Source organism: Coloeus monedula (assembly GCF_965178545.1).
Source record: "Coloeus monedula genome assembly, chromosome: 2".
Taxonomy (NCBI): domain Eukaryota; kingdom Metazoa; phylum Chordata; class Aves; order Passeriformes; family Corvidae; genus Coloeus; species Coloeus monedula.
The window spans coordinates 101,020,100-101,032,419 of NC_138782.1; the positions used below are offsets into that span (position 1 = coordinate 101,020,100).

At 37.4% G+C, this 12,320-nt stretch overlaps 1 protein-coding gene across 1 annotated transcript in view; it reads left to right on the top strand.

Annotated features, from left to right (window-relative positions):
- SNTG2 (syntrophin gamma 2) overlaps positions 1-12,320 on the top strand; it is a gene marked incomplete at both ends in the record, with an annotated part of 228,706 nt that overhangs the window by 134,872 nt on the left and 81,514 nt on the right. Inside the window, one exon of the mRNA XM_082302591.1 lies at positions 7,226-7,313. Coding sequence (XP_082158717.1) covers positions 7,226-7,313 — 88 coding nt within the window. The remainder of the gene's footprint in view (positions 1-7,225; positions 7,314-12,320) is intronic.

Here is a 12,320-nt window from a genome sequence, read left to right on the forward strand (position 1 = left end):
AGAGGCCTTACGACCACATAAAATTAGCCCATTAATAAAATGGGTGTATTTCTGATCACAAGAGAGATTAACTCCTTTGAGATCACTGTGTAAGTCATACATAAGTATTATTTCTCTTCAAAAAGTTATTGACTTAATGGGAGTGTGATCTAAATAAGTGAATGGGTCTTATAGGTATCACCAATCACACTCATTTGTTTGGCTGCTGAATTGAGGATGAATAATAACATCTGCTCTTGTTCCTTATTGTAGAGAGCAGACAAAACACTCATAGAGCAGGAGTGCATTCATACACTTCAAATGGCAAATAAGCTAGCACATTACATCAAAAGTAATCCAGAACTGGATTAGGAAATCAAAAGGGTGTTTGGTGTTGCTTTTTGTCTGATATAATATTAGACAGCAAAAAGCCTAATACAAAAAAAAGTCTAATATAGAAAGTATAGCCCTGTAATTAAACAGTTATGGCTCTAGATGTGATCAGTACTCTGAGGGAAGAGAAACTAAGTCAGAAGACTGTAACCTGACAATGGGATTTGAATGATATTCCCCTTATCAAATAGCACATTTTTTTCCAGTACAGAAAATTTTTAGTATTGAATAAAGGAATATATTTTATAGTGGTCGGTGCTGAAAAAATATTAGCCTATACAGTAGCAAAATTACAAGGAATCATAGATTATGGTCCTGAGACAGTATGCAGAAGTTTCAGATACGGGACTTTGCCTAAAACAGATTTCCCTCTGATGTGTGCTGAATATTGCAGATGATCTGCTGGTTTGTGGTGATAGTAGCACTTTCATGCCTGGGGAATTAGGAAAACAAAAGCATTAGGGACAAACACAGAGGGGTACTCCTACTGTGAAATACTGCTGAACTTTATCCATAGGTATCCCTGTTATGGTTTTATGTTTATCTACATGCTGTAGGGAGTTTAGTAAAAGAGGAATGTTTTCTGTGTTCTAGGTGCCCCAGTTCTTTAAGTCTGAGAGGATGAACATATGAGTGATTATAAATAAATTCTATGGCTGATCCAAACTGCAGGGCAATCCATTGAACTGAGCAGTCCATAGGTGTTCTAGCTTGTACTTCAGCAGTGAATGTGTAGGCAACAAAAAGCAGATCTTAGTGCTTCCTATATTTAGTCCTGTATTAAGTCTAGATGAGTCTAGAAGATGTAGAACAAAGGGATCATTGTGGAAAAGTTTGTTGTGAGAAAAGGAGGAAATTTATCCAAATTATTAACAGTTTCTAAATCAGAGAATGCACCATATGACCTGATGGGTTTGACACCTTCAAAACCTTCTGGTTTTGTTTTTACACTCAGTAGCACAAGACAGCCTTCATTAAATATTGCCCGTCCTTCAGCTGATGTTATTTTCATTGTAATCTTACACTATTGCCATTAGATGATGGCAGGGGTTTTTGGCTGCTACCTCTCTCCTCAGAAACTTCAGGTCAAATAAAATCTGTTTCTGAGAACCCTGCAGGTATGTTATAAATACAAGCAAACAACAAAAGAAAAATGTAACAGTAATGGCTACAAGAAAAACTGCATTTAATCTTTTTAGCTCAATCTGTGCGCATTTGAGTTCGTATAAACTCAACCACTTAACTAACACCTAGAAAGATGTTTAAATATATTTGAAGAATATGAACCTGCAGGGTTAGGCTGCTCCAATTTCTTTGCTTGGAAAGGGCTTCATTTGGGACAGAAATGTTTGCAATTCCATGGATACTGATTCCACTTTACCATACGCTTTTCCAGTCATATGTAGTCAGATATATGCATCAGTCTGTTGTGAGTTTTTTGATACCTGAGACAATTCTTTCTTTTTACAAGTAGTGCATAACAGTAGATAAGCAATAAAACTATTGCTGGTTATTTAATTTTGAGTTTTGTGGCTTTAAACTCTTTTCCTTTATAGCACATTGATCACAGTTGAGACTGACCTGCATTTCCAGAGAGAAGTCCCCATAATGCTCTGATATTCTTGGGATTTTTTTGAAAATGGCAAAGTTACTTTCTCAGGAATGGGTCTCCATGCTTCAGGTAATAGTTATCCTTAAGAGAATTTATTTAAACTTTCATTGCTTCAGTCAACAGCTGAGTTGACTCAAAATTTATTTTCTGATACACAGTATGTATCAGTGTCTTTCATATTCCAGATAGTTTTGCAAGCATTGTTGGCACAATGCTAATTATACACTGGAGTGTGTAATTAAATAGAAAATTAATGTACACAATAATGAAAAAAAAATTTTAAATAATTTCTTTTTTGCCCATAATTCCTGGTAATTATATCATACAGAAGCAGCATTATTTGTTTAAATTGATACTGAATCTATCTGTATTTATAGGCAGAAATTAGAGAAAAGCAGGAATTGAGTAAACTAAGAGAAGTTGCAGTTTAGTTTAAATCTGTGAAAATTTCCATAAGCGGCATTGACTGTCATTTTTCCTAGCATATTTGTATAAATTGTTCAGACACAAATGCTTGCTTAGGATTAGCCAGCTAAGCATTTAGAAAGACATTATTTCTCATTGAACAGTGCAAAGCTAAGGAAGGGAAGAATCAAAAGTATTTATTTGAAACCACTCCATATTTGACCATTGGAAAAGAGACAAGTATCAAGAAATCATTGTTTCTTAAACTAACTTAATTCTGGTTCATGACCTTCCAATAATAATCCAACTTTAATTTTACAAACTTTTTTTAAAGCCATTTTGTTTCTACTGTCATTTTAAAGTCTACTTGTACTGCGAGGTGTCTGTTTATCACACATCTTCCTTGCCTTCTCCTAGACATATAGGTACAATACCAGATTTTTCAGCCCTGTGCATATGCATTGAGCTGAAACTGCGAAGTTTCCTGAAGTCCTTCCAGGTATACTTTTGCCTAGGAGGCATTTTAAGTGTTACATGCTATTGTTCTTTCTGAAGATTTAAAGATTTTTAAAAACTTTTAGTTCTCTAGATGTCTTTTTTTTTTTTTCTTTTTTTTTACTATTCTTTGTTATGGTCTAATTCTTCATATATTTTACCACATCTCGGTTGTTTGCCTGCTCTATTGCAGGCTTGTACATAACCTTCCACCCAGGTACTTGTCATGTCCAAGACTTGCACGTCGTGTGAATTTCAAGTGTTTTATTTGTGAAATGCTTGTACCTCAAGCTCAGGCATTCATCGGGTGATTCACATCCTTTTACTTCAGAATTTTTCCTTCAGACTTTTAGTCTGAGTTAGGTACTTAATCTTAAATATTCTTCAATAGATGCAAGATAAGATTCATTTCATCTAACTTCATATGTTTGAAGTGTAAGGTTATCATCCAGACTCTACATATTTAGAGATACCTATCTGTGGATGAGAATTTCTTTGTATCCTAAGATCTTTACTGTTTTCTAGAAAAGATATTAGCAAATCCTTTAGAGTTGAATCTTTATATGACCAAAGTGAAATGATGTGACTTCTGCACGCAGAATAGATATTGGCTAAAAGGCCATATGGCCATCAAAAATATTCTCCTTTGCAATTTTAATTGCTATTACAGTTCTTAATAAGACAGAACCTGTTTCAAACAGCCAAAACCTTGTCTAAATCTCTGAGCAGTGTGAATACTGATGTTCAGGTATGTTTGAAGATTTAGAGCAATTCACAGTAAATACAAGCCACCAGAATTTAAAAAGAATGCACAGCATCTATGAATTGTGCCATTGGCTCATCTGCTTAAAGGTATATAGCATTTCCTGTAATTGGGTATTGACAGTAAGAATGAGATGACAAAGGTCATTAGGTTCTCCTAAAATATGAGTCATATTTTTCTGTGCAGACTCTCTACTGTAGTTAGCCAAGTGAGATATAGAATCTCTTATTTATATTTGTAACATTGTCTCTGTTCTGTTCTTGAGAAATGCATGTGAGAAAGATAAGCGTAATAAACCCTGAATTGATAAACACACTTAGAGATATGCAAAACCTGCAAACTGGAGCCAGTATGAAAAGCAAGCATTTCAGATGAAGCCCTTCTTTCCTTTATGCAGATGAACACGAGTAAGTGCATGGATGCACACACACACATACACACACACACACAGTTAGCTGCAGTAAATACATTTAATCAACCTTTTAAAAAACCACCAAAACCCACTCACTTCTGCAATCCTCGTTTTGTATTATTACTACAGTAAGGCAACAGTGTAACACTGAATGTTACTCCAAAGACACAAGATTTGTCTTCTTCAGACTTAGTGGTCTTTTGCAAAAGCTTGAACATCACAGAACAGTGCACTATTTAGTGACCTTCTGACTGTTAAGACCTTCTTGTGAACACTGAAATTGATTTAGTTTTTGTTAGTATGTGAGGTTCAACGCTCTGACCTCTTCAGGCACTACCCGAAGAATACTAAGCAGCTTCAGGAGAGTATGATACAGTGTGAATGTTGTTTAAGGTACTACTGCTTGGAAATTCTAAGCCAAATCATTAATATTAGAGTTCTTTCCTTTTCAAAATATAATCTGAAATAAAAAATGAAATCTCATACTCTTCAACAGTTTCTAGTCTACTGTTTTGTTTTGTTCCAGCACTTTGTGGATTTAATTTCTCTTCATAAAATTTGACTAATGCCTTCCAAAAGTACATTAGGCAATATGTCTGTCATGCTGTCTCTTCTCATCGCTTGAAAAATATAAATCTTTGTGTGCAAACATTCTTAGCTTAATTAAGAGGAAACATAGTTTTTCTTCTGTGTTTGAAAACATGTTTATATCGATTAAGAAATTAAAATTCTTTCTTTCATTCCAAAGTTAAAATTAAAGTACTTCACTTTTTTGGCTTATTTTAAAAGGCAATAGAAAATGAGTTCTCAGTATTAATTTTTTTGGTTTATGTTTCTTCCCATTACATATATCAGGACAGTATCATGACTACATTTTAAATTTGTTGGTTTTGAATTTTCTGTTTAATTTTGCAAAACACTGTGGTTTTCATACTGATTATAAACTAAACTTGGTATTTCTAATATATTTACCATGCAAGGAAAAGTAAAATGGTATTACAGGTACAGCAGCATTGGGTAACAGGATCTTGTATTTTTTTGTAAACTATGAATTCTCCCTGCCCTGATACTTTCTGACTTTTTTAATTTGGAAGAGAATATATTGGGTGTCCTATTTTGTAACAGTAGAGTGAGACTAGCAGAGCTGCCAATCATCTTCAGTGTTTATTGAGTAATAAATAATGTCTAAAATACTGCAGGAAATAAGGGGCAGAGGATTTCAGGAGACATAGTTTTCTTGCACCTTAGAATCTAAGACACATTGGTTTGCTTTAAAACCCTTTCATACTTTTTTTGACCTTAAAGAAGCATGCGAAGTTTGCAACACTGTTTTTCTTGGCTACCCTGTTTTGATCATCTTCTAATGGTTTAGTCAGAAATCAGTGATCATAATTGTCTCAGTTTTTGAGACAAAACTTCAGGAGGAAACACTCTGGAATGAGTGTTGCTCCCCTTTTCCTCCGCCAATGAGACAAATGGGTCACAAGGAGTGAAAGTGGGAAAAATAAACCAAACTGTTTATTAACACACAAACAAAACAGGGTAGAAAAGGATAAAAAAACCCCTCAAAATACAACAAATTCCCAGAGAGGGAACAGACACCGGGGCTTGGACCAGCCAAAGCCACCCCGCAGGCCCGCCGGGGCCACCCCTGCAGACCCCCGGACCAGCAAGGAGGGAAGGGAGGCAGTGAGGCACAGGGGGAGGGAAGGGAAAAAAGAACAAGAAATAAACCCAACAGAACCTTTTCCCAGCTAGCTGGAACACAAAAGAAACCCAAAAACCAGCACAGCGCTCCCGGCGCACTCCCTCCCGAGCCTCACCGAGCCCCTGCCCAGGCCCTGGAGCCCCTGAGCCCCCGGGCCCATCGTAAAGGCACAGCGTCCGTGGGCATTGAGCGGGCGGTTAAGGAATAAAGCGGCTTCATAACATCACCCCAGGAGATTAATATTTTTCTCCACGGTGTTTTTTCCCACAATGAGACCTCAGGTTCTCTTCTAGTCAATCGTCCACAAAAGCACAACACTCAGATTTCTGGGCCTGAGTAGGTAGCACTAGCTGTTTTATTTTTCATAGTAAATAATTTAAAAGCAGATTGAGCTGGGGGGGATGGGGGTGGAAGAAAAAAGGGTTCTTAGTTTCCATCAAACATAAGCTTGATATTTTCATGTAAGTGAATACATCAGTCTCTGGTGTAAGCATTATTTTAGGTACACAAGTGGAAAACTTAAAATATTTGAGGTAATTCTGCATCTCATGATGTTGGCCAGTATGGCATTGTGCCAAAACAGTAGTCTGAAACAAAACAGCCACGAGCTTCCTCCAAATACGTTAACCATTAAATGCATCTGTATTGATTAGTTTGCTGCAGTTAGTTACTTTTCTGCTTGATACATGAATACTCTGGTTGTGCTCAGATTAGAGGCCACAAGCTGTAGCATCTATTTTTGACAAACTGGATCAGGGATGCAGACCCTGTCTGTACAGGCCACATGCAAACCAAATGCAGTACCTGTTTCCTGAGAGTCATGGATATGAAACTGGGGAATACCTTTGCCCTGCAGTAGGAACTGAGTTCCATCAGAGATGTTATTTGTAGTTCTGCATTTAAAAAAACACTTTATGTAGTAGTGTGCTATGCCCCAAAGTGAATTCTTATGGTTTAAAACATGTCTATACACGTGTGTGTGTGTGTGCATGTTCCCTTTTGGTTAACAAATGCTTACAGACAATAAAGACATAAAACCCGAGACTATATTTGAAACACAAAAGTGTGCTTAATTTGTTACCCAAAGCAATCAAACCAAATACTTAAGATCAAGACATGTACGATGTATTAATATATTTCCATGTGTCTTGCTGTTTGTATACACACTCTACTACCCTATGTCAGTTTTATAAAATCAGCTAGTGGAAATTGTGTTCAGCTGGTATGTAATATCAGGTTGCCCGGCAAATTATTTATTAAGGTTGTTCCACTGTCTTGCCTACTCTTTTCCGTTTATGGTGTGGCTTGATCCTTAAGCTATTCTACTTTAAGAAGTCAGAAATGTTTACACTGAGTTTATTATAGATCAACAGGAATGTTGATTTCATTGTAAGTAATGTGCTTTCCATGACTGATGGTTCTTTGGTTTAAAGTAGCTGTTATTTGTCACACTGACAGGTACACCTACTGCGAAATGCTGGCGATGAAGTTACCATCACAGTTCAATACCTCAGGGAAGCTCCATCATTTTTAAAGCTCCCATTAGGTAAGAGGAAATTAGTGAATTAGGAGTAATTTGTTTTCCTCTTTGCAGTATTCTTGTAACAAACTGATAGTGACAGAAATAGAAATTCAATCCTTGAGTGCTTTACAGGAAGAAATAGAAAATTATCTGTCTAGTTTACTATTTAACATATAACAGTCTAATGCATACTCCCTTGCTGCTTATTTATAATTTATTCAAAATAAAGCTGAAAAAAATCATTAAAACGCAGTACAATCATGTGTGATATCTGAAAGTTTTGCAATAGGAGCTTTGCCTGAATCCAATAAAAGAGTGTTTGCAAACATTTGAATCATACATTTACACTGAAAGGTACTTTGAGGACACTTACCAAACAAATGAGTAACATTAATGATGTATATTTAATAAATTACTTTGCTATTTTGATTGGTTGTGTCAGCAGAATTATGTCAAGACAACTGAGTTTAACAGTAGCAATACTAAAATGTGTATGAACAATACAGATGAGGGAAGCTTGGGGTTCTTTTGGTTAGTAGATAAAATATTCAGGTTGCACAGTTGTTATCAGTGTTGCAAGTAGAAAAGTGTTCATAATAAATCAGTTTATTTAATCAGATTAAAGAATTTTGCAGCAGTTTATTTTAACAGATTATTTGCTTTCCAAAATAAGCAAAAAGTTTTGAAAAGTGTCTCATTCTTTGGACTGATTTAGATTTTATTCATTTAAGTTGGGCTCAACTATGTACTTGTTTTTTCATAATTTCAACAGAATCATAGGTGTCATAGTCTAGATCTTGCTATTAGAAGAGTGTCAATCATTTAATCTAGATTCTTACACCTGTCAAAAGCCAATTTAGCAGGCCTCTACTAAGCTGAACTATACATTTCATGCTAAAACCTTTCTTTCAGTTCTTCCTGCTTATCATTTGCATTCGAAAATATATGGTCAGTGTTTCTTATAATGAATCTTAAGGTTTGGTCTTCCTACTTTTCCTACTAGATCATCAGAACTATAGACAGATGTCTCTAATGCCTTGGATAACTGTGCCAAAGCTTAAACATGATTTTGGCAAGCTAGCAGTATCTTACCAGTAGTGTCTGTGTTGTTGGATGTATTCATTTGTGACTATGACAGTCCTACTAGAAGTTCTGTCTCATCTTGTAGACTGACATCACGTACTTGAACTGTGTTGCTTGTCATTGGTTAACCTTAGCTAAGAGCCAAACTCCCACTCAGGTGCTCTCTCCCAGTTCTCAAACAGAATGTGGCGGGAAGGTAGAACAAAATAGCTCTTAGGTCAAAAGAGATCACGTATTAATAACCATCATGGCCAAAGTAGAGGCAACATGGGCAAACTTAGATAAATTTACTCCCTATTAAAGATTCAGGCAATGAGAAATGGACAAATAAATTGTCCACTACCTTCCTCACAGACCTCGAGGTTCATTTGACTTTTGTGTCACTCTTTTCCTTAGTATTGTCTCTGCTCTTCTGCATTTTACCCTTTCTTAGATAGTTTCCCAGAGGTGCTGCCAGCTCAGCTGCAGGGCTCAGTGGAAATATGGGAGCTGGTTGGAACTGTCTGTTTCTGGCACAGGGCAGCCCCAACCATCTCCCACTTTGGGAGACATCGCACCCCCCAAAACCTTGCCATTAGTACACGCTCTACATGAGCTGACTTCCACCTTCACAAGTAGTTCACGTAGGTCCAGGAATATTGGTGCCCTTTTTGTACATCACGGAGAACTTGGCTTTCTCACCAGGAGACACTGCAGCATTCCTGTCTGGGAGGCTGAGATCATGGCACTGCTTCCATAAAGTGCTATTTCTGGAAGGAGAAAGCAGTGATCATCAGGGAGGCCATCTTCCATCTCAATGTGACCAGCTAGCACTATTTGGGGTCTGCCCCTGATTACTGTGGTTCAAAAAAACCTTTTTGGAATAGGGAAGACAGTGCTGTTTTAGACAAGCTACCAGACTATCAAGCAGCACAGCAGAGAAGCAGTGCTTCCAAAATGAGACATCTTGTATACAAACTGCTTATTTTGGGCAGCTTATTAGACTTCCTTTTTTTTATGCAGAGCACGAGGAAATTTTTGGCAAGCATTACTCTGCTCAGTCCTGTTGGGGTCTCCTCCCCTGCCATGTAGCCCTGGCAGAGGGGCCCTGAGGGGACAGACACGGGGTTTCCCTGCCCCTGCTCAGCCTCATTCCCATGGGTTGGTTTGTGTTCCCCTGGGCGGGAAAGGACCCTCAGCCAGACTGGAACAGTTCCTCGGCAGAGCCCCGGCCATGTGGCTGGAGAAATAAACATCTCTGAAACATCTACCAAGAATCTGTCCATATATATTTCTTTTCCACAGGACTCCTGGTTTGATATATGCATGTTACAGTAATCCCCGCTGTAACACAGTCCCATGCATGATCCCAGCCTTATACCACCTGCTCAAAAAAAAGAACTTGCTAGGTATGATCAGACATGTAAGGAACTTAGGAAATAACCCTTCTCCTGAACTGAACCTGAACCTCTGCAAGAGCTTACATGCTCCTCTCCAGAATGTTCTGTGTAGCCATCCAATAGAGGCTGAAACCAAGGTCAGTGAGTCAAGTGATCTTTGGTAAGTGACTTGCTATAAATATTCATTCTTGTAGTGAGAAAAGAAGCAAATAAGCTGGATAAAATCATGGAAAATAGTTCTGATTTAAGACAATAAATAAGCTGGAGTTACAGAGAATAGTAATGGAGTTAAAGAGAGTAGCACCCCATTTCAAGAAGAGCTTTTCACAAGTCCATGCACAAAAGGGAATTCCAGTCTTGAAGTATCAATGACACATTTAAAAAGCTAAGTAGAAATTCCATTATGCAATAAAGAAATTTCCAAATCACACTGCAGACAGGATTTAAGTGCATACATGCATAATACATGCATAATTCTGAAGTATCTTGGCCTCTCCTGGCATCCCAGAAGACTCAGGCACTTGGTCCCCTACCTTCCAGCATTTGGTCAGACCAGCTGCTGTGCTGGCAGTTTTAGTGCTGCAATCATGCTGTCTCTTCCCATTAACCCATATCATCACTATGAGCACACCATCAGGAGTAGCATCAATCCCCCCCTTCCTTCTCATACGTCTCCCTTCCCTACACCATCTCATGTCATGCAAAAGCACAAGATGTGATAACATGGAAATATCTACCTACAGTTATCACGACATTTTTCTGTTTCACTCCTTCATTATTGCCAACAAAAATACAGAATTTGGCATGGGTTTAGTTGTGGATACTACTGATTAAGTATCACTTAAGGATGAGACAAGGACTGTGTTTGGAGGAGGCCCTAATCAGGGGTGATATGCCAGTATTGATCCTTGTCTCTTTCACAGCTGTCCAGGACACTTACCACTTAACTAGACTATTACAAGACTTTCCATAATAGTAAATTAAATTGTTCCAATATTCTTTGCCACAGTTATTTCTTTGATCAGCAGTTTTATAAAATATCACAGAATGCTTGGCAGGATTTTGCATTGGGCAAATAGCTATCTCTCGAAAACCTATCAGGCCTGGATCAGAATTGTTATGGGCCAATAAAGTCTGCTTCATTGGATTTCTTGGCTTCATGGCAAAGATGATTCCTCATCCCATGGCTGTGGGTTTCTCTAAGGTCTCTCTCACCTAGAGAGAGGATTTGTCTTTCTTGAAATCAAGAGGAGGAGTTTTGGATTTTTGAGCTGGGTCAAAAAGTTAAGATTTAATATGAGACTGTTTTTTAGCCTGTTACAGAATAATTATGGCATCAACTCTTGGGTATTGTCATTAAGGATTCTATGGATCTAAGTTCATTATCCATCCCAGTGTTAAGCTGGGCTTGTAGGACCTATTTAAATAAGATTCACTGCTGCTAGGAAAACTCCTCAGGACATTTTTTGGTAAAACAGACCCTTTTCAAAGTTTTTCTATTTGATACTTATACCAAATGATCAAAATATTCTGAATTTGCAAAGCTTACAGTGTAATTAAAAAACTTTAAGAGTGTTTCCTTTGATATTAATTTTGTGATTGTTCTGTAATGAGCTTTTTGTCTTTTGGAGGTTGCCTATGCCATAATCAGCAAGGTCAACATATGAATTTTTATTTATGTACAAGAGGTCTCCAGTATCATTCAGCAATGTCAATCATAAAACAAATTGTTATTAATAATAAAGTCTTGCTGACTGTTTGCTGTATATTGTTCTGCTGTTGTGCATTTTGAGGGTTGTTTATTATTTAGAGATTGAGTGTAATTCACTGACTGAAATAATCAACATCCTGTTGATGGAACTGTTGAGCTGTCCAGAACTTTATTAGAGAATTTTCTAGGTCTAGAAAGTATAAGGCTTTTAAAGTTAAAAATAAAATCTAGGCTTTATTAAAATAAGTAGTAAAATACTTAATATTTTAAGTTTAAAAATTTTATTGATTCTGTCAAAAGTATTATAAAAGGATTTATTAACAACTCCTACCTGTACCACTGCAAATGAGTTCTTGCTTTAGGTTTCATGTCAGCTAACATGGTGATTTCCTGAGTTGTTGCTGGCTCTCCAAAATCCACTGTGATCCTTACAAAGTTTATTTCCCTTACCCTGGAGTCCTACCTGGTTTTTTTGTGCTACCCTCAGGGGCATCTCAGTCTCCTGTGTGAACTGCAGACTCATATCCTTGCCATCTCTATGTCTCTGTGACCCCGTCTCATTTTGCAGGGTATGTTGTGTGGTTTTTTTCCTCTGAGCATACTCAGCTATTGCTGAGGTAAAAATCAGGCAGAGATCTTTTCCTCTCCCGCGGGATGTTTCCTAACCCAACCTTCCCAAAAGAACAAGAATGCCAAAGCTGAGAATAAGCAAATTAAACATATGATGCCTGTCATAGGGGTAGGTTTGCATTTCTCTTAGGCCGATTGTCTTAAGATTTGTGTGGGATCACACATCTAGGCAGTAACAATTGCTGGAAACGTCACAACACAGCAAATGCCTCTTTTCATGGTATCAGT